Source organism: Pararge aegeria, chromosome 18 (assembly GCF_905163445.1).
Source record: "Pararge aegeria chromosome 18, ilParAegt1.1, whole genome shotgun sequence".
Classification (NCBI taxonomy): Eukaryota; Metazoa; Arthropoda; class Insecta; order Lepidoptera; family Nymphalidae; genus Pararge; species Pararge aegeria.
This window is the reverse complement of record NC_053197.1, coordinates 14,328,977-14,353,167: the sequence shown is the minus strand read 5'-3', so window position 1 is coordinate 14,353,167 and position 24,191 is coordinate 14,328,977. Positions and strand designations below refer to the sequence as shown.

The following is a 24,191-nucleotide window of genomic DNA, read 5'->3' as shown; positions in this document are numbered from 1 at the left end:
TTTTTTTTCTTTCAAAACATAGTTTTAATACAAAAGTTGCGAAAAGATCGTATAAGTATTAAGGCAGATAACATAATGTGGACTATATAATTATAGTCTATACTTTAACTTTAAACAACAAAAAAAAGGTTAAGTTTCTAGTAATAGAAGATTTTACTGTACTGTAAATTATTGTAATTAATATTCTTAAATAATAGTGTAATGTAAATTAAATATTTAAAGCAAATATTGTTTTCTTATACATACAAGTGTGCAAATTTATTAGTTATAGGTTTTCTTGTTTGCGATTAAAGATGTTACAAATCAAAATTTCGCATCGACTCATTTATTTCCTATAATTATTTATTAATAATATTATTATAAGGATGTAATAAATGCGAAATTTTAATATGTTATATTTCTAGGTACGTTTTAAATAGAAAGTTTCTTTGCTTTTTGTTTGTGGCGACTTCTGCACAAAACTTTATTTATGATTACTTACATTTATACCTACTAATAAATAATTCACATACTTACACCATACAATGGTAATATTAACATTAATGGGTTTCTATGGAGTAGATGAGAGAACTTTAGACATAATATTTAATGAAATAACCAAATAATTAACACAGAAATCATACTCAATCAAATTGAAGTGCCTTATATCCGAGATTTTTGTACTTACGAATTTGTGTAGAACAAAAAGCGAGAAGGTAATGTGAATTACCTAATTAATTTGACTGAATTGTAATTTTATCCTTCAGTGTAACTCCATAATGACATGTGACAATTATACTGCACGGATTAAAGACTGCCTTTCCGAATTTATATAAATCTGTTTGCCACAGTTATGATTATATAAAAAAACACTAAAAATTTAAGCGTTTATACGTACCCTCATTTATGGTTTGTTTCACTACATTAGATATCAATAAATTATATATACGCATTTATTGTAATAAAATGTAGCTGCGCAGTGGATTTTTTCTAGTATTATTTCTGTTGGTATGATAAAGGCGCGTAATAGAAGTAGGTGAGTACTTACAACGTTCCGCGGATCGATGGCTGCAGAAGTTCAGGCAATCTTAACCTTTATAACATTAGGTAATTTTTTTCTCTAACAGTATTTAGATAACAGTAATCAGATACTTAAAATGCCTTGAAGATTATTATTTAGATCGATGTAAAATCTCAGGGGTGCCAATGAGCTTATGTCAAAAAGAAGAGCGGCGTCGTGGGAAGCGGTGCATTGGGAATTATTCGCGCTAAGAGCGCCATCTACGCTCTTACAATATTTTTTTCCAGTATTATGTATAACTAGAAGGCACACTCTTTCGACTCCATACAAAGCGTAGTTAACTTTTACGCCATCCAATAAATTACGTTGGTAGAAAATCCTACACCCCTGTACTACACACCTGTGTACTCCTATACGTAATACGAGGTAGGTTTAAAAACTCCCAACGCTGATTTTAATTTTGACACCTCTTCAAAGGCAAAATTGCAAAAAATTAATGTTTATTTGTGATCTATTATTTTGTTTTACCTTCTATATGTTAAATGTAATGGATATAGTTCTTTTGGTGTATGAATGATGTGTAATAAAAAATAGATTTTCTACAATGGAAATCTGAAGTTCATAAAAAATAAAGGATTTAAATAAAATTGACGCTTGTGTAATTGTCTTAGTTTTTTTTTTACTCCGTGAAGAATATAAGTAGAGAAGACCTGTCTATAACGTGATACTATCGGGCGATTTCTGCTGTACACAATTTTTTTTAGTCTTTTTTTTATAGTAATACTAGATGTTGCCCGCGACTTCGTCTGCGTTTGTTTTTGTTTTTCGAAAGACATGTGGCATTTGATTTAGGTGTAATTCTACGCACTTTATGTATTAAGGATAGCTAAGCCTTAAATGACTGGTTGGCTGCCGTCTGCTGAGGAGTTGTGCCCTCTATCTCCATTCACATTCATCAGATCGACACGAAATTTGGGCAAAATTAAACAGACAGTATAACCTCTAAAGTACAAAAGTAATTATTTAAATCGGTTATCATTTGACGGCGTTATGGTGTAAAATCGTCAAACACCTTCTACCCCTCTCCCAAAAGAACCGAGCTTAATTTCGGGATAAAAAGCATCCTATATATTTTTTTCGTACTGACGTTTTCATACTGCCGATTACCACATAATTAATGCAGAGTTAGGGAAGGTGAACTGGAGCGAGCGTCTCGGTGACAGGAGTGTGGCAGATGCCGTAGATGAATTCTATTCAATAGTTAATATAACAATTGATAAGTTTATACCGTCCAAGCTTGTCATTAATAATACGAGATATCCAAGTTGGTACTCTCGTCCATTAGTTAAACTTTTGAATAAAAAATTGAAAATACATAAGAAATGGAAAATTTATTGCAGGCAATCTGATTACATATTGTTTTCTCATCTACGGCTTGAATTCAAAATCTTGGAAGCTTCATTGTATAGTTCGTTTATTCAGCGTACAGAAGGTAATATTTCTTTAAACTCAAAATGCTTTTGGTCATTCTTACAGTCAAAATATCACGTTAATAGAATACCTGATAGTCTATATCTAGATAATGAAAATGCATATGATGGGCAACGAATAGCGGATCTTTTCAATAAATTTTTTGAATCGGTCTTCGAAAACCATTCGAATGCTATTTCGAACATCAACATTTTTAACTCTTCACAAGCACTTATTGGAAACGTAAACATAAATACTGAAATAGTTGAAAAGTACTTATCAGGTCTTGATTCGACTAAAGGCAGTGGCCCTGATGGTCTTCATCCCTTATTCCTTAAAAAATGTAGCAAACAATTGTCTAAGCCCATAACACTTTTGTTCCAGAGATCTCTGAATTCAGGAGTAATGCCAAACACTTGGAAACGTTCTATCGTTGTTCCTATCCATAAAAATGGAGATAAACACAACATACGTAATTATCGCGGTATATCCAAATTATCAGTCATTCCTAAACTCTTCGAAAAGATTATATATGACACGTTATTCCCAGCAGTACGACCATTATTGACGCCCTTTCAACATGGGTTTATAAATAAACGCTCCACGGAAACCAATCTATGCCAACTTCTTGATGTCACTTTAGAGGCAATGGACAATGGTTTCCAGGTTGATGCCGTGTACACCGATTACTCGAAGGCTTTTGATAAAATATCCCACGATATCTTAATTAGGAAGCTAGAGGCAATCGGTATACATGGTGACCTCCTGAGATGGCTCACATCATATCTCCGTGAACGTACTCAAGCAGTTGCTGTCAAGGGATATACTGCTACTTTTGTACCAATTGCATCTGGAGTACCTCAGGGTTCTCACCTCGGGCCTTTACTTTTTAACATTTTTATCAACGATGTTGTAAATTGTATCAAAAAGTCGAACTTACTTTTATATGCTGACGACACAAAAATCTTTAATATAATTAAAACAGAAAAAGATTGTCAAGATTTGCAGAATGACTTAGACCATGTCAGTCAATACTGTATAAAAAACGGTTTAACTTTGAATGTTGATAAATGTTGTTTCATTACCTTTACGAGGAAAAAGAAAATTATACCTTACAGTTATAATTTACTCGGTACAAAATTACGTAGAGTAGATGAGGTAAGAGACCTGGGAGTCCAGTTGGATAGTCGATTATCGTTTGAACCTCATCTGAATATTATTCGTAATAAAGCTTATAGAATGCTTGGTTTTGTTTTGCGTCAGACCATTGATTTTAAGAACCCAAATACACTCATTTTACTTTTCAACTCACTCGTAAGATCCCACCTAGAACATGGTTCCATTGCTTGGAATCCGCATTACGCCATTCACGTGGATATGATAGAGAGCATTCAGCGTAAATTTTTTAAGTGTGTTAGTAAAAGATTTAATTCCTTTGACCCTACAAAATTAAACTCTTTACAACTTAGAAGAGAACACAAAGATCAGATTTTTTTGTACAAAATAATAAACGGCCTAATCGATTGCCAATATCTGACAAATAAAATAAAATTTTGTGTTCCCAAATCCGACAAACGTACTAATCGTAAAATGAATACGTACCTTCTCCCACGTGCTAAGACCAATTATAGCCGGAACAGATTTATTATAAGAACATGTGATATTTACAATAATAAGTATCAACATATAGACCAATTTTATTATAAGTATGGAAAGTTTGTATCTGCTATCAAAAAATGCACTTGAATGTATGTTTTTTCTTAGATTAACTTTTTGTAAATGAGGAATCATTTTTGCGTTATTAACTTATTGTAACTAGTATTACTTAGTATAAGTTACTTATATATAATTAAACCAAACTCCCGTATCATTATGATAATTTTAATTAATAGTGGAAACTTTATTGGCTTGTGTAAGATCTATAATTAAGTTTATCCATTGTAAAAATTTATTTATAGCTGTTTGTTTTCCAAATAAAAAAAAAAAAAAAAAAAAATTATATATTCTAATACCTTCAGAAATTTGTGTACAAAGTTTCATGATGATCGGTTTAGTAGTTTTTGCGTGAAAGCGTAACAAACAAACTTACGTTTACATTTATAATATTAGTAGGGATAGGGATAGGGAAGTGACGGACCAAGCCGATAGCTCACCTAATGGTTAGAGATAAGCAATGGCCTATGAACAGAGCAAGACTTCGCAGGGCATGTAAGGAACACGTCGTGCCGAGTTCCGCGCTGTGGCCATCACCGAGGCGTAGATGTTCACATAGAACATCCGATTTTACAGGATCCATTTTAACTGATCTGTCACTACTGGTGGTAATATTCACACATAATTTACAGAACCTATTTTATCAGATCCGTCGGTACTGGACTTTCGTTCTTCAGTGTATCGTCTACTTTCTACGAGGATGGACGTTGTAAATGGCGGCTGTTTGCAGCACACCGCACCCCCGCGCCTCTGCGAAGCCTCGCACGTTTCCGATTCAATAAAACGGATCAGTATTTCTGTTGTTACTGGATCCGGAATACAGTCATGTGTGTGAACTGGCTCATAAAACTACATACGCAAATAATATATACGTTTAAACGGACCTGTAAAACGAATTGCTGCTTATTTTGTCGGTTAGGTATTTTATACTGGATCCGGAATACTGTACTCTGTGTGAACTAGTGTTGCCCAAATTCAGTCTTGGTCTTGCAGTCTTGGTCTTGTTCTTGCGTTTTTGCAAGACCAAGACCAAGAACAAGACCGCGTATTTTTAGCAAGACCAAGACCAAGACTGACCGTGCAAGACTTGAGCAAGAACAAGACATAGCCTGCAAGACTCTTGCGTCTTGCAGCTAGGACTTAGCGCTATTTCACGGAGTAGTTAGGTGTAACAGTTCGGTGTATAGGTAGGTAGGTACGCTTAGGAATTCTATGAGACGCAAAAAACTATATCAAAGAATATGAAAAACTGGACCTATGCGCATTACGACTAATACCATAAACATAGCGAATAAAAAAATATCTATTAAAATCAAACTGAGTGCATGCATAGTTATGTTTTAACCATCGGCACTTTGATAATGCGGCATCAAAGGTTTTGTACTTACTTCTCAAAGAAATTTGCCGCTTTTCGGAAGTACATGGTTATGATACACGCGCCGGCGGCTTCTTTTGAAATCTAAAACAATCGTTGCCGCCGCGCCGAAATCATAACATTTGACACTATTCATGCAAAATAATTTCGAATTTTAAGAGTACCTACAGGTGTTCCAAAGAATAAATAAGTTTCAGAGTGCTTAGAATGAAAATGAATACATTATACTTATCACGCAAGTAGTATTATGATTAGGATAAAATGGTGAGGATAGGTAGTAGATGTCATAATAATTCATTCTAGTAAGTAATTATAATATTGATTACTTATATAGTTTTAAACTAATTACTTAGGTACTATTATTGTACATTTAGTCATTATATTTCTTAAGTTTTTACAAGAAAAAATAGCAAAAAAGTGTTCGAATATCTCTGAGAGAGATGATGAGAGTAAGTATTTACTAGCTGTGCCCGCGACTTCGTCCACGAGGAATAGTAACTTTGGAGGTATAGTGACGTTCAGGATTTATTTATTTATTTTAAAACTTCTGTCATCAAACATACAAACGAACTCTTCAGCTTTATAATATTAGTATAGATGCACGCCAAAACATTCACTTATATGTAAAGAATAGTGATTGGCACTAATTCTTTACATATATTTTATTCACGGGTCGCGTCTGTACAAGTAGGTAATATTTAGTGTGTGTTTGTACGCCGCACGCGGCATCGTTCGATTTGCGGCGGCATCCTTTTCATAGAGCCGGCACGTGGCGAGGCGGCGCGGTAAAAAGCAAGGAAACGTACTATAAATGAAGGAATTATTTTAATTCCAGTCATTTCCAATTGAGCTGTGCTTCGATTCTAACTTAATAATTGTTTTTACTAATTCTCGTTGTTTTCTAAAAACGTATCACGTGTACAATTTAATATGAGTGACGAAGATTCAAATTATTCTAGTCCGAGTAACGAGAGTTTGAGTCACAGATCTAAAAGACCCAAAAGCAAATTTGAGGAGTTTTTCGAAATAATTCATGCATCCCAAACTGCCTTGTGTAAATTGTGCCAACATAAAAAGATTGAAATAAAAATGAAAAACAGAAACACTTCAGGCTTAAGGAAACATCTAATGTCTTTCCACAAAAAGGAATCAGAAATATTTCTTCCTGTTAAACCAAAATTAAGTGGAGATATCACAAGCTTTTTAGTAACCGCTGGAAGAAGTGGACAGGTAAGAATATTTTTTTAACAGTTAAAAGAATTTTAACTCCGCGTAGCTATTCATGCGATACTTTCAAAAACGCCATTAACTTACGTAAGTATTTTTGAGTTAGTGGTGTTTTCATCTAGGGGTGCGACATATTAAGTATGTAATTATCGTCTTAAATATTTTTTATAAACACCCATATTTTCATTTAATCGGCCAGTAACAACTAAGTACTTTATTTTGGTAAATTACAGTACAGTGCAACCTTAATATAACAAATATCAATTTAACGATTTTCTCGATTTAACAACAACAAACCTCCTCCTCTTATACGCTCAAACCTAGTATGTTTTAAATAATAACACAAGATTTATTGTTTTGTTTCAGTCGGAAAACAGCAGTGACAACATCACGACAGCTACAGTTGATTGGGTGGTGAAAAAATATCTTCCCTTCTCATTTTTCGATGACGAAGCTACACAAGTATATTTTCGACGTATTTGCCCTAATATGGTGTTTCCTAAAAGGTCTACACTTAGAAGGAAAGTCAAAGAGCGATTTGAAGAGCTCCAATTGAATCTCAAGGAACGACTTCAACCATTATCATCTAAAATGTCGTTTACCATTGATGGGTGGACGTCAATTGCTGGTAGGAGTTACTACGGGGTTACTATTCATTATATAGACAACGAATGGAAGTATCGATCTGTAGTTCTTGATTTTATACCATCACGCGGTCGACATACTGGGGAAGATATTGCAACGCTTTTCCATGAATGTTTATTGGAATATGGCATAATTGATAAAATACAAGGTATCACGGTCGACAACGCAACTGCAAATACCAAATTTATGTATGAACTGGGCAAACAGCTGCCGCCACACTTTGATTCAGACAATCAACATTTCCGGTGCTTTGCTCACATTTTAAACCTTGGTGTACAAGATTTATTAAAGACCTTAGCATTACACTGTGAGTCTGACACTAACGCGCAAGATCAGCAGTACGAAGACTATGCAGACGAAACTGAGGATGAGGAAGATGAAGAATCTGCACCAAATATTGCTGACTCGCGTACATCTGTAACAAAGTTACGCAGTATTTCCAGTAAAATAAAAAGAAGTGAGATAGTGAAGAAGAAGTTTCAGTCTGCTTGTGAAGCAGCTGGCGTGCCATCAAATCTAAATGCCATTCTTGACTGTCCAACGAGATGGAATTCCACACATGATATGATTGGATTTGGTTTAAAAGTGAGAGCGGGCATTGACATATTGTGCAGTTCTGTCACCGAATTGAATGATTTTCAAATCACAGCTAATGAATGGCAGGTACTCGAAAAATTACATAAATTTCTAATAAACTTTAAACTTTTAAGTACAAAACTTGGTGGAGACAAATATGTTACGTTACCGCTAGTCATTGTATCATTTAATCTCTTGCTAGATAAAATTGAATCCATGGTAAAACAGTTAGATGAGAAACCTAATCGATCTGAAGTGGATGAAAGGCTCATTCTAGCTTTCCAAGCAGCTCGAGACAAAATGCTTAAACATTACAAGAAGAGCAACTAGATTTATTGTACTTCTTTAATTTTAGACCCAAGGCATAAGGCTCAGACTTTTGACCTGACAATGTGGGGGAAGCAACTTAAAACAGAAAGTCTGCGCAAGTTCAATGAACTTTATGAAGAATATAAAAGTCTACACTCACTGAACAAATCTCTGGAATTACCAGAAAAAGACAATAAAGTATGTGATGAAGATGAAGACGTAATAGACTTTGATAAACTATATGAATGTCCCTCGACGTCATCTGGATCTTGTCTTCAAGGCTTAGTGATAGACGAGTTGGAGGAGTACCTGAGAAAACCAAGAACTGCCAGCTCGGAAGACATTTTAGATTGGTGGAGGACGCATGAGACAGAGTATCCGATTTTATCGAAAATGGCCCGTGATTTTCTCTCAATACCTGCAACTTCAGTACCTGCTGAGAGGTTATTTTCTAAAGCATCATTAGTAATTAGAAAACATAGAAATAGGTTAAGTGATGAGTCAGCCAGATGGTTACTTTGTACTAATTCTTGGTCAAAAGAATTGATATAAAGTATCATAACCTAATGATAAAGCTGTTGATTTGTGTTGTATTTTATTTTTTATTCAAATAAATGATAAATCGTAAAACTCTTTTATTAAATTTCTTATAAGTTGAGGGTTCAATCTCTTTCTAGACAGATAAGTATTGTTCTTTAAAATACAGTCAAGTTATTGTAATTAATTTGTTTTTTTACATGTTTTAGCAAATGTAAGCTTATAAATCATAAATGTTTATTAAGAAACAGTTACTTCCATGGAAAACGACATATAGGTCAGTTGATTTTTCGAATTTCTTATCAAATCTTCAGTTATTTATTAATCTGCTTGATCTTTACTATGGCTATGTTAATTCAAGCTCACAATGTTCCAATTCTAATACGTTTTTCTAAGATTTAAAGTAAACTTTAATAAATAGTAATAGACTAATAGGTAATTGCAAGACTTGCAAGACTCTTGCTGCAAGACCAAGACCAAGACCAAGACTGGGAGCGCAAGACCAAAACCAAGACCAAGTCCAGGTGTATTGGCGCAAGACCAAGACCAAGACTGGCTAAGTCTCGTCTTGTTCTTGCATTTGGGCAACACTAGACTGTGAACTCACTCATACAACTACATACGATAGCGACATATAGGTTTAAGCGGACTGTAAAACGGACGTTCTATGTGAACGCGGCCTAAAGCCATAAGTTTCAAAAGCACGCAAATTAATTCTCGAAATAAACGTTCATTGTTTTAATACATTTTAAAATAGTATTCAAAGTCCTTCAACCGGCATTGCAGCAGTGTGGTGGGTTTATGTTCTAAAAGCCTCACCTACGAGAGAGGCCTTTGCCCAGAAGGTATACACAAGGGTAAGGAATAGAGTAAAAAAACAATAAATAAAAACTAATATTTTTTATTATAATATAAAATTTAACAACGATGAACAATGCGATAAAAATGATTAAAATGTAAGAAAAGATAATTCAATCATTTTGATCTTGAACATTTCAAAATAATCGGGGGAAGAAATGTTTTTTTTAAACCATTATTTTTTTTTAAACCATTATTTTTTGTTTAAAACGCTCAAAACTTACGCTAAAGCACGTGCGTGCTGGGATTCGAACTTATCTTCCCGAAAGTGAAGTGGAAGTCTTACCCACTGGACTATCACCGCTTCGTTTAAATGCGCCCAATTTAATCTCGTAAATAATATATTTCCATTCGTGCAAAAAACATAATCAAATTATATTCTGAAACGTTTAGAAAACTATATCAACATTTCCACCCAAAATATAACAAATTTGTTTTAAAACGCGACTAAATTACAAAAATAGGTAAAAATGTAAGCATATCTGTTAACATTAGTAAAAAATCATTAGATACATATTTTAATATTGGGTTTATGTCATTGGAATTAAAACTTAGCTTATGATGATTTTTTCTGGCGTTCCGTATCCGTAGGGTGCCAACAGGGTCGTATTACTAAGCCTTCGCTTTAAAATATTGGGTAGAAGCAGGCGTCACTTTTTTTTTATTTGACTACAACTTAGCCCGTGACTGCAATCCCACCTGGTGGTAAGTGATGATGCAGTCTAAGGCTAACCTGTCAGGAGTCATACCCCTAATTGGTTTCTCAATGAATATTAAGCTCAATATTCTGCAATCCGCAAAAAGCAGGATAATAATTGTGTTAAATCTTGTTTCCACACCAAACAGATATATTTTCTACGCACGTATCCCTCCGAAAACGAAGCATCCTCAGCAGATGTTGATTATACTCAAGGCATTAAGATTGAAGAAGTTATTGACTACACCGTAGATTGTCCTGCTTTTCACAGATAATAAGCAAATTAAGCCAAATTTTCGTTGTTTAAGATGGAATTCCTCAGTAAATTTGTCTGGTGGAAGGCTTTGGCGTTGGCCGTGGCTGGTTATCACTCTACCGTCAAAGACATACCGCTAAGCCATTTAATGTTCCGGTGCAATGTCGCGGTAAACCTATTCAGGGTAGGAACAACTACCATACTCCTTAACAGGTTAGCCCGCTACCATCTTAGACTGCATCAACACTTACCACCCGGTGATAATGCAGCCAAGGGCTAACTTGTGGTGGAAAAAAAATTGCAATAATAGACTCGACATTTTAGTATCGACTTCACACTTGTATCTTTATTCGTAGTTATAACAGATTCTCTTCTTTCCTTGTTCATGAACACATCGGACTGTCTTGGCTGTCGCTACACAAATGACAGATTCAATTTTGTCCCCATTTAAGGTGACACATGTGACATACGAGTGTCTCTAGAACTAATAATATAGTGTTTCTAGTCATTCTAATTTTAGTTCCTTGAACACTCGCATTACGGCTTCACGCTGACAGCGCCAAAATGGCGTCAATCAATTGGTGACAAAATCAAAGTGACAGCAACCTGTCCTACAAGACTCTGTAATACAAGAGGTCAGAGCATTTTTTTTAAATATTGATAATATTGATATAGTGATAAATTCACAGAATCTACCAGAAATACTAGAACTTTTATTAGTAGATATAATCCAAACGCGGACAGTTTGCTCGCTAAGTGTAGTTAAACGAAATTGGCCCAACCAGCATTTAAGTATTTATAAGACAAATGAAGCATAACGTCTGAATATGAACCTATTATCTTTTCACGCTCCGACATTTGAAAGGTATCGAGTACCGAAATACTTGAACATCTGAGTAAATCATCGGTTCTTATTCAGTTGTTATTATAGATCAAATTTCCCTACAATTCTTCAGCTCGGGGCTTTTACAGAAAGTTTCTAAAACAGAAGTACAGGATTTTCGACTGTTAAAAGAGTGACTTTACACACTATACAGTTTGGAGGCCTTATCGCTTCATAGCGATTTTTTTCAGGCCACCAATGGCGACGAAAAGACAGCAAATAGTTTGGTGGTGCATATATACATATACCCATAAAATAAAAATATCAATACTTATTTAAATATATATAATATATAAAACAATATCTTATTTTTATAGAATCACTTGAATGAACGAATGAATGCAATTATTGCAATGCATTGTACACCAAATTTTAAAAAAACAAGCGTTTAAATAAAATATATATATACAATTAAAATAAAGGTACAATAGGCGGCCTTATCGCTTAAAAGCGATCTCTACCAGGCGACCTACCAAATTGAGTAGATGTTAAGATGAAGAGCAATGGTGTACAAGTGTGTAAAGTATGGTCCATTTTACTTTGACGATTACAGAGTTTGATATGGCACGACGACTCCATGCAAGCAAATCTTATATTCCACACGTTATGCTACATTTATTTTTTTCGAAACTACTTGGTTGAAGTTCTTTTCCTATTACACCGTCCGATTATAATCATATCTGCAAGACACTCGAGCAATTTTAGCATTATAATTTCAAAAATGACCCAATAAAGTAAAATCTTCTCTGTAGATCGATGCAGACTTACAGCGATAGGGAATTTCTACATACAATAACGCAACATACATTTTAGTACAAAAAAAATACGGGTTACTTTCATTAAAAAATCTTCGAGCCGACTAAGATTGTTTGGAATTCTTAAGACCTGTCATCTCACACAGTGATGTCACTGTGGCAGTACTGTGTGAGATGACAGGTCATAGACTTATAGATAATAACTTTTCTCAAACTACTCAAAGATTATTAATTACTATTATTTTGGGAATTTATTTTACTATACTTCACAAGCCTATGAATATATAGAAGCTCCTTTTACTATTGCAGATAGAATTTATGGATCAACCTTTTTCATAGCAACAGGATTAAATGGACCTGTCATCTCACACAGTACTGTCACAGTGACAGCGGCTGACAGTAAGCTGACAGTTTCACAATGGCCACTTACAAAAAATACATACTGCAAAAACAGGTATTTTACAGCATATTCTTTTCTATATCTATGGTTTGTCTCATAACACCTCCTAAAATGAATTCCGTGGAGACAACGACCGCGCCCTTCCGTTTGAGTCCCGGCCAAAGCGCTCGGTCGGCCTTCGTAGACACGCATATCCACCGCGGTCCGCCTTCCTTCCATTTACCGCCAGAACATTCCACAATCACTGAAAAAATCATGAAACTTATAGGGTTCAGCTTATGGAGGGTAGAGGTAAGGAGAGTCATCTGTGTATATGAAAAAGTGTCGTCAAAATGTATTAAATTAGGATGGCGCCACATTTGCATCAGGGTAACTCTTAAAAGAAGCGCCAAATATAAATATTGTTAGAGTAGGCTTGAAAAATAAACAAGGAAGTATGGAGATACAAGGAAGTAAGGTTATATTTACCACAATATTTTGTACAACGAGGGTTTTTGAAATTCTCAATAATTAACTACTTTAGTCGATAATGACATTAATTTTTTTAACTCGGCATACTTCAATTCATCTACGATTGCTACATTCATACCATACCCTGTGCATCCACCAGCGCCATTGTGGAGGATTTTTGAACTGTTATTTAGCGCATACACTGGACACTTTTTCAACTTTTCTCCCATATAAGATGACTCTCCTTACCTCTACCCTCCATAGTTCAGCTTAAAATATTTGGATACAGCGCCCCTAGAGTTAACTTAAAAATTTTATTATTTTTTTTTTTTAATTTATTGTTCAAAATAAAAGTAACAAATATTTTTCCAACATAATTATCCATCCCCTTAGAAACTATGCGTTTATGGTGGGGATGGCAGGTTCGCAAGTGTATATCTTAAAAAAAAAGAAAAAATTTGTTCAACTTCTTAATCTTAATGTAAAAATATTTAGACAATCTTAATCAAACAGTGGCAATTTTGAACTATTAGCTAAAAAATGTCTTTTACAATTTCTTAAAAATATATGTTTTTTTAATTTAAAACTAAACTTTGATGTTTGGGCAAAGAGTATACCAACACTGACGGCAAACTTGCAATCTGTCATTGTCAATTGATCATTATTAGACGCGCTGTCATTATTTTTTAAATTGACGCGAGAAGAAATAATTTTTGCAACGTAGTTATCACCAACTCCTTACAACCAATTAGCGGCCAACTACAGGGCACGGGTCTCCTCACAGAATGAGAAGGCTTAGGCCGTATTTACCGGTAATTCACAAAATAAAATAAAACTGACACCGGTACTGATTCCGTTTTACATATATATCGAATCTTACACACTCAGGTCGTACAGAAAAAAGCTTTGCCGTCCTTTTAGCTGTATTCCATGGAAAGAGACAGCATTAGTTTTAGACATTTCAGTTTAACTAAGTGTATGTATAGCGCCGTTTTTCAACTTCTGGGTTTGAGAGTGTGAGATTTTTACGCGCCATCTGGTGGCAATTATGTTTCTTAGTTACAAAACTAGCAAACTATTACTATTTAACTCTTTATTTGTACACTATGAAGTTAGGGAAATAAAAGAATAATAGAAACGGAAGAATAATAGAACCAAGACGGAAGTAGAACACAAAAGGCGGCCTTATCGCTTAGTAGCGATTTCTGCCAGGCAACCTTAGCATCAGGACAACATGAGCGAGAACGGACAGAACGTGTAAAATAATTATTGACCTTCATTCAAATAGCTAAATACGAACTGTAACTGTTTTGCCACGAGATGGCGCGCTTTAACTTCCATACAAAACGTAGTTTAACGCGAACGAATAAGTACGAACTCGTACGACGTTATGACGACCTCCTTGGCGCAACGGTGGGCACTGTGAATTTAAGTAGGAGGTCCCGGGTTCGATTCCCGGCAGGGGATATTTGGGAATTTATTATTTCAGAATTTTCTCTAGTCTGGTCTGGTGGGAGGCTTTGGCCGTGGCTACTTACCACCCTACCGTGAGACGTGCCGCTAAGCGATTTAGTGTTGCGATGTCGCGTAGAAACCGATTAGGGGTATGACTACCATACTCCCTAACAGGTCAGCCCGCTACCATCTTAGACATACCATCTGCATCATTTTACCACCAGGTGAGATAAATAAATATACTACGACAATACACACATCGCCATCTAGCCCCAAAGTAAGCGTAACTTGTGTTATGGGTGCTAAGATGACTGATGAATATTTTTATGAATAATATACATAAATACTTATAATATACAGATAAACACCCAGACATGTTCCAGTTGTGGGAATCGAACCCACGGCCAAGGACTCAGAAAGCAGGGTCGCTGCCCACTGCGCCAGTCGGCCGTCAAACAGATTTGCAGTCCAACTTATAGTAAAATAAAAAAAAAAAATTCATGTCGATAATCTCACACTAGGCACTTCAGTTTGGAGCACTTACGTTTCATTTCTGGCGTACTGGGCATCACACTGGGCGTAGATGACAAGTTGTAACCCTTTAGAAATTCCCTTCTCCCCACAAGCGACTGTTGCAAGTTGAATTTAAACCTCCTCTCGGTTACTTCATCTTGCAGTAGGTACAGCCACGGATCTAAACAAACAGGTAAAGGTATATATATAAATATACTATGACAATACACACATCGCTATCTAGCCATAAAGTAAGCGTAGCTTTACTTAGATGACTGATGAATATTTTTATAAAAAATATACATAAACCAAACATTAATGTTCCCCACACAAACACCACACAATTTCCAAATGTGGTAATAGAACCCACAGCCTTGGGCTCAGAAAGCAGGGTCGCTGCCCACTGGCCAAACGGCTGTCTTATCTAATAAAAAGGTATCAATTTAATTTTATCTAATAAAAAGATAATACCTAGTCGTACCTAACATATGGTTTGGTTATCAGTCATAAATAATTGGTTTTTGGACCATTTTAGTTCCAATAATAATATATTTATATCAAAATTTTTTGCTAAAAAGTCCAATTAGCTTGAAAACCAGACCTCAGATACTGGAATTTTAGTAAAACATCACAAAGTTAAATGAATGTATCCAAGTTTTTATATATATTTTAGTGACTTTATGTCCTACAAGTACTTCCGAGTGAGAGCAGGCAGTTGACCTCTTTCTCGAAAAGTTACAACTCTGATTTCATAATATAAAATATAAATACATACCAACAACCATGTTTGTGTCAGCACAAGCTTGGACCCAATTTGGCCCAACAATTGGCTTCCCAAGGCCAACGGCGCACAGCAACTTGAACGTTCGCTTGATCTGCATTGTCAACACAACTGTGCAGGTCATCACGTCTGATACTATTATGGCACCTAAAAATACATGTTCTCATTTAGGTTGGGGCTTTGGTTGTCTCCACTAAGGTATCATATATATAAATTAAGTCAAACAAGAGAAAAAAAAGGAAATTTTTTATGTCTAAACCCATCCCATGGGCAGGACAGAGGTTATATGGCACCCCCTAATGCCCGTTTTCACTAAACTTAGGAATGCATAATGAATAATGATAAAGGAGATGTCCAGTGGCGTGCACTTCATACATTCGTAAAAGCACTGCCTACCGCAGCTTTTTGATATAACTCTTATAATAGGAGGATTTTTCCATGTTATGCCTTCTTCCAGCTTTATGCCTACCTTGGAAACTATATGCACGCCAATGCAGATGTCTATAGCGAAAAAAAAAACGTTTCGCCAACTTTTAGGCGATAACTATTGAAAAGTAGATGAATGCCTAGGAATCTCCTTAGATAAGACTTTCCTTATTTAGGCTTATTGCCTTGTTCTTCGTTAGTGAAAACAGGCATAAGTAGATAAGAAGAGTTCCTATTATAAAATAAATTATGGAGCATATAATATTATATGCATATTTTTAGTAGTTATCATTTCGTATATTATACCTTTATTGGACCTATACCACAATAAAATCATCTTACTCACATCCTGGGGTAGCTGGAAGATCTCTTAATGAGATAAGCTTTTGTACACTTCATGTACAATCACAATTTACGGTACATAACTAATAAATAAATAAAGGATAATGTAGGCTTGGGTATCGATTGCTTTACCTTCTTTAGAACATGTAAATAAAAACCGAAATAATACTTCAAAGGCTTTAGAGGTACATTATATACTGTCTTTGAGACTTATCTGTGAAACCGAAAACCTAATAACTTTGACTTTGACTTTGACAACATTAAAATTATGTGACACCTGTCACTCTATTAGGTACGCGTCGCGTAGCTTAGGTACTATGCGCGTATCGGTCTTTTATCTTCAATAGGGGGGTTGTCATAAGTAAAAACTTTTATGTGTGTCAAATGTTTTGAATTCGTTTGAATGGAAAAATAAATATGCTTCTTTTCATTTAATATTTTTACCAGGTGATTCCTTATGAAGTTTACTTATCCGCATCTTTCAACATTATTTCGTAATTCGGTTACACGTTGTATAACTAATTCATCAGTATCCCATAACAGTCAACTGCCGAACTAAAGGTTTGTCCCATAGTTTAGTCACACATAAACACCATAATTGCAGTACATGTTAATAGGATGAAGAACGTTGCTGCCCTTCTCTGTTATATTTCCTTAGTCGCCTCGTACTGTACCCGCGGGTAGAGAAGGGATGGCTACAACAGCTGTACGCACGCCCTAACTAATTATTATTAGCGAACTTAGTGAGTTTTTTTTGTGTGGTTTTTCTTAGACCAGGACATGCTTGGAATCTTTAGTTTTAAGTTAACGAATGTAGTTATACTTATCACTATCACCTCATAATTCTGCACAAAAATAAGAAATGTACACGCAATACGATCCAAAAGCTATTTGAATATCATAAAACTTACCTAATTTCTCCAATTTTTCTTTCACTTCATCACAGGCGAATGCAGTGAACAAAACGTACTGAGTTTTTGGTTTCCTGGCTGGTGTCGCTCTTAGTATTGACTTAACACCGCTCCTAGGTTTCTTCGCGTTGGGCAAATCTAGGTCGCCTGTTGCTGGCCTTTTTAGTTTATTGGGCGAATCTGTGCTAGAGTCCGATGACATTATACTGACAGTACTATAGACTCTACTTTGTTCGTGTTTTGCTGGCTTCGGTTCAGAAATATTAACTGGTTCTGCCGATTTCTTAGTCCTGTTTCTTTTACTACGTCTAATTTTCGTTTCTTCAGACTTAAGAGTTACAGATTTCTCACTTGTTTTTAAATTTTTTCCTGTTTCCTTCGAAGTATTTTTTTTCGTTTCCTCGTCCGAGGACCTAGATCTTGGTTTAATAGATTTTTTCTTTATTCCTATTTCTGGAGATCTGGAATTCTCCTTGGAAGTTTTTCTTTTCCGTTCGTGTTCCGGGGACTTAAACCTTTCTCTAGTAGAAGGTTTCTTTTTTATGCCCATTTCTGGAGATTTAGATCTTTCCTTAGTGATTGTTGTTTTATTTTCATTTTCAGAGAATACGGGTAATTGTTTGGTCAATTTTGCATTGTTTTTATTTTTGATGTCTAAAGTAGATATTTCTTCTTCAGGTGTTTTGGATCCTTTATTCCTAGATGTCTTCTTTCGAGTTTCTTCTTGTTTATGTTTGATGCGTGATCTTCTTCCTGTATTATTTGAATTACACTCATCTGTGGCAGTTTCAGTCATTTTGGGTATTTCTTTATTGATCATTGTCTCGTCATTTTGTTTGGCTTTTCTACCTCTCTTGGACTGTTTTTTATTAGAATCGTCTATTTCTGTATTTTTATGGTAGTTCTTTTTAGCACCATGACAACCTGGCGCGCTGCTTTTGCTTGTATTCGGCTGATCAGGGTCTTCAATTTTACTTCTGTTTGATTTTTCCTTCCTGTGCTTACCTGTATTTTCTTTCGCATGTTGTTTCTTAACTGTTACATCTTGCTTTTTAATCGATACAGGCTTTAATATTTTGTCAGCTATAAGTTGAAAAGATTCATCACAGTTTTGTATTTTTGTTGTTGGTTTTCTTATTCGAATACTGGTTCTTACAGGTATAGTTTCAGGGTCAAACTTGTCTGAAAGATTAATCCTAATTTTTTGTATAACTTTCGATTTATGTTTAAACTTTATTGGAGAATCTCTTTCCGAATCCCTTTCTGAATCACTATAGTTGTCAGTAAATGATTCCGTATCGGAATGACGAACTAGCGAGATACCAGTTTTTATTTCTTGCGTGTTAGGCAAATCTGTTTCTAATAGTGATATACAATTTATCTTTTTCGGCGTAGCAACAACGTCTGAACCATCACTGGGCATTTTTTTTAAAACAATATCATCTTTTTGTACTCCAACTACGTCTTCTATTTGTGAAGATGTTAAATTAGAAACATACTCTGTTATTTTTTCTTCAACATCGCTACTTCCACTTGATGACGTTCGGATAGTCTGGACACCATTTATTTTATCTCTCATAGATTGATTTTTGTCAATATTTACAATTTTAACATCTGGAGATGCAGGCCTTTGTGAACATAAGTCATCAAATAACTCTTGAGTAGCTGCATAATATTTCTCATCATCATCATCTTCAATTTCAGTGACAGCATTACTTTTACTAGGTGTTATATTAGTGTCTACCTTCTTTTTTATTTTAACTGGAGATTTAAAAGGCATTTTAAATTGTACGATTTCATCCGAATATTTTTTTTGGGTTAAAGCTTCTTCAAGACAAGTAGCTTTTTCAGGCTCAACAACTAATACCTGCGTCAGTAAATCAGGGAAATTGGTCTTGAGTTCACTGTCTCTATTTATATTTTCTTCAACAATTTGTGTTGGTAAGTCTTCAAAATTTTCATGTTTACTGATCATTTTTGTCGTTACTTTTTTAACTGTCGCATCTCCTAACACTTGCGTAGGTAGATCTTCAATATTTTCTTTGTCTACCACTTTATTAGGTTCAATCAAGTCATCCTCATGAAAATCTTCACAATCAGTAGAATCTTCATCTATATCCGGTGATTTTCTTTTACTCTTATTTGTTTCTATTAAAATAGCGTCAGTTTCGTCTTCACAGTCTGTTAAATTTTCATCAGTGTTCTTAACTTTTGATATTAGTTGAGTAGCAGCAACATTTATATCTTCACAATCTGTTGAACTATCAGATTCTATCCGATTCGTTCTTTTTTGAGGAACAAAATTTATTTGGGATTGTGGAATAGTTTGATCATCATCATCATCATTTGTTTGCTTGCGATTTTTTAATATTGGCGACAACAATAATTGTTGGGATTCAATATTATCTTCCAGCGGTTGACAATCGATTTCGTCAAATAATATTATGTCATCCGAAACACTTTTTGGACTTGATAACTTGGATTCGTTAGCTACATTTTCGTTCACTATCGGTGCTATATCTTTTACATCAACTGTCAACTTTGATTCTGGACTTATTATTTTATCTTTAGATAACGATGGTTTGTCAGCACGTAGTACTTGCGTTTCTGCGTTGTGTATATAAAAATCATCATTTTCCTTATTATCTGTATTAATATTTATTTGTAGGTTTTCTTGAACATGTATTTTGCATTCTTCTGGCAAATATTCTACTATAGGCAACTGTGTTTCCATTTCATAAATGTTAGGAGAAGATCGATTAAAAAGTTCATTATAAGCATTGTAGAGAGAATTTATACTTTCAATTTGGTTGGCAAATGGATTTTGTGTTTCCATTTCATGAATGCTTTTCTCATTTGCAAAACTCTGAGAATTTTGTGTTAATTCAACTGAATCATCAAGATCACCAGAAATATTTGTTTGTGTACTGAAAGAATCCGATTTTTTAGAGGAACTCCAAAAAACATTATCTATTTTATTTGTACCAACAGGTTTTATTGCTATGGTTTTTCCCGACGCCTTAAGAAAATTGTTATTTGGACTTTTAAATACATTCTTTGGTTTTTGTTGTGATGTTGCAATGTATGAATCATCCTGAAAATTAATATTAAAAACAGATTAATCATCAGTGATGATGCAATGCCAAGTAATCCAAGAAAAAAAAAGCCAACATAGGTCAAATCTTACATACTTTAGTCCCTTTTTTGAAACAGATTTGAAATCTGTTTATTATAAAGTTTTAAAACGGAATTTTGTTTCTATATATTTTTATACCTTGTCACTAACTTCTGGAGACTCAGGTATAGTTGTAGCATGTACATTGAGCTTTGATATATGACGGTTATGCACAGGTGTTTCAGGTATATCCATTGCCTGGGTCATTGGCAGGTCATTCTCTTCCTGGAGCAGTCTAAACACTCCAAAAACATCTCCAAATTGAACCATATCCCCATTTTTCAAGAGCTGTGGTATATATGGCTGTAATATTTTCTGAAAAAGATTGTTTTTCTGGTTAGTCTCAAAAAATTGCTTAAACAAGCTGATATATATCTATAATGGATAATAGCTTATCCATACTAATATTAGAAATATAAAAGTTTGTTTGTTATCTATGTTTGGTTTAATCACTAAAATTGTAATAATAATCATTTTCATTTTTTCAGGCTTTACCCACAAACATTAAACATTGTATGTCAATTAAACAATTTAAAAACTTAATGAAATGTAGTTAAAATAAATAAATACATTTAGAAAATTTTTGTCAAAAATAAATAAATTAAAGATCAAATTAAATCAAATTGAATTAACCAAATCTAGGTATCTTGTGAGAATTCCCACAATCCACTATTGGTGCAGCTAATATCCATCTGTCACCTTATATACCAACACTGCATCTTTCAATGCAGGATTAGGATTGCAATGTCTGTTACTACTGATAGCAATATCTAACCCTAATGCTATTTGATACTTACATCTGATAGTTTAGTTTTATTTGCAGAGTCCAAATCCATAAGCATAAAATCTCTGCTGTTTAGAATGTTAATAACAGCATGCTGCCTTGATATTGACTAAAAACAAATTAAGATAATGAACAATTAAGATGGTGAACAGAAAACTGACTACTACTGCTGGTTGGAAAGTTTACTGTGTAGTCATTAATACACATAGAAATAATACTTCATGCGAAGTGTCTCAATCAAAATGGTATTAAAACACAAATAGGGTCTGAGATTTATGAAAGACTTAATTTGTTAGTAAGACGAACTAAGCATCCAAAATAGGATACTGCATAGTGAAAACTAATCAACCAAAGTGTGATAAGTTATGTAAAATCTTTCCACTAAGTTAACTCTTGTGTTATCCTTGCGGTTGTCAGTGTTATTGTATGTGTCTATTAGGGTTTGTGCAAAATGGGAAATGTTTGTTTTCCTGGGAAAAAAATGTTTATGAGTAGTAAGGCAGGGGGTAGAGGTTGTTCGCGTCCGTAGGAGCGATTTAACATACAACCCGGCTAGCGACCGGCGCTCTCAGTTACCCGGGCCCTTGCGTGATATGTTACCGAAGAATCCACAGAATGGATGCCCAGGCCCCTGTGTTAGTGAATATTACTGGCAGCAGCAACGAGAAATTCGCACGACAAGCGTTTCACCCCAGCCTGTTTATATCAAGACCTTGATCGGCTTCAGGAGGAACCAGGCCACCATCCATATAAAAAAGCAATACCTAGTCACCAGTTTGGTTTTCGCCAGCAACATTCCACTGTCAGACAGGAACATAGAATTTGTGAAAGAGTACAAAAAACGCTGGAAGAGAAGCAATACTGTTCCTCAGTCCTCCTAGATATAAAACAAGCTTTTGACCAGGTCAAAGGTCTGGCATAAAGGCCCATTCCAAGTCAAGAAGATGGCTACAACAAATTCTATCCAATAAAAGCGGGCGTTCCCCAAGGCTCAGTATTAGGACCAGTGTTGTATACGTTATGCAAAGCAGATCTCCCTATCGTGAAACATGTCCCAACAGCCACGTTTTCTGATGATAAGGCTATTCTGGCTAGGAACAAAGAGGTCTAGCTGTTATGTCCCAGTAGCTTCATGCAAATGGGATAAATGTTAGTACCACAAAATCAGTCCAAATCACTTTCCTCCTATACAAAGGAAACTGTCTCAGGAACAGGAACTGAGCTCTTACATAAAGATAATGTAAAGTTTGTTGGGTTACACCTAAACCGACATGGCATCACAACATAAAGAAGAAGAGGGAAGAGATCAACATACAGTATAAACTCTTGTACTGGATAACATCAAACTATTGATTTACAAAGAAATGCTAAAACTAATCTGGATGTACGGAATTCAATTGTTGGGTGATTCCAACATATCAATTTTACAATGAGCGCAAAAACGGATCCTACAGCAAATCAGCAGCGTTCCATAGGTTCATAACCAACAGCAAAATCCCATACAATTACAAATGAAAACTGTTGAAGAATAAATTAACAATGCAAAGGAATACTTCCCCCAAATTACCTTGCTTGTAATGTATTACAAAGCTATGAAAATAGACTGAAAAGGAAAAACATTATTGATTAACTTGGTATCTAAATTGGAGATGTTCTCAATGGAAGGCACACTCAACTGGTTGAACCTCACATCTGCTTATAGTTTTTTTAAGGGTGATCGCTGATAAACCAAGGCAAAAAAAAGAATGTGTAGTATGTAAGTTATGTACTCTACATCCTTTCAACTAAAAATCAAGTCCATTGGCTGCTTACTTATGGAAAGTTACTGTGATATTATAAAGAAGGTAAATTATTAAACTTTTAACTATAACTATAAATTAATATTTGCTAGATATTTTATCAATATGTGATTAGGATTTTTACAAATATCCCAATAATTATCATTTAATTAATAAATAGCTTTCAATATACAATTAAAATGTTCATGTCTCATGTCATGAGAGTTTGATGTGAGAAACTAATCATATGACATATGACTGATCAAAGTCGATCAAGTCAATAGGTTAACCAGCGCAATCGACGATGTGATTTTGCATCTAAGCCACACTCCATCCTCCTAGTAGATTTTACATAGCTTTTTTAAGATTACTTACATTCAAATTAAGCACAATATTGCATGTTTCTGGATCCCTGCCTATTTTATTCGGCCCCTTTTTAAGTGGATATTTACTGCCGCAAATACCTAGAAAGCCAATCTAAAAACACATAATTATTAAACAATCGTCTATCATTTATACAAATTAATAAATTTAGATTTCGAAGGAAAAAAAGTTTGTAAACAATCTCTTCTAACAAGTCTGACCTGCTCTGGAACAGATTTTGCACAATTATTTGAATAAAGTTCTTGTGTGCATTCGAGGCGTTGTGTTAACTCCATTGTGTATAATCTATTTTTTCCATTTAATACAAAAGTTATGAAAAAATTACTTATAAATTCGCTTTACGCGCAAATAATTGATTAGGTACCTATATCTGCAACACTATTTATTTTATGTCGTAAACATTTTAGCCACAGAATATAATATATGTCACAACCAGTAAGAACCAAAGATAATGTAAACACTGGTATACACTATAGTCTATAAACTTTAAT

General features: G+C 34.7%; 1 protein-coding gene and 1 long non-coding RNA gene across 3 annotated transcripts; one reads left to right on the top strand and one right to left on the bottom strand.

The window, feature by feature from the left end:
* The first annotated feature begins 371 nt into the window (after positions 1–371).
* Positions 372–13,014, top strand: LOC120631380. The gene is made up of 5 exons (XR_005659056.1): positions 372–765; positions 2,736–2,742; positions 6,071–6,074; positions 6,261–6,265; positions 13,003–13,014. It is a non-coding gene; the product is annotated as an uncharacterized LOC120631380 (long non-coding RNA).
* Positions 12,475–24,078, bottom strand: LOC120631379 (mediator of DNA damage checkpoint protein 1-like). Of its 2 annotated transcripts, XM_039900919.1 has the most exons (9): positions 23,901–24,078; positions 23,692–23,793; positions 21,552–21,647; positions 20,854–21,069; positions 18,609–20,673; positions 17,580–18,497; positions 15,895–16,047; positions 15,151–15,300; positions 12,475–12,945 (listed from the first exon to the last, which is right to left on the bottom strand). In XM_039900919.1, the coding sequence occupies exons 1-9, from the start codon at positions 23,973–23,975 to the stop codon at positions 12,761–12,763; spliced, it is 3,960 nt and encodes a 1,319-aa protein (XP_039756853.1). In that variant the 5' UTR covers positions 23,976–24,078; the 3' UTR covers positions 12,475–12,760. The 2 variants fall into 2 exon arrangements, with proteins under 2 accessions (XP_039756853.1, XP_039756852.1); XM_039900918.1 differs by having other exon boundaries at positions 17,580–20,673.
* Between the last annotated feature and the right edge of the window lie 113 nt (positions 24,079–24,191).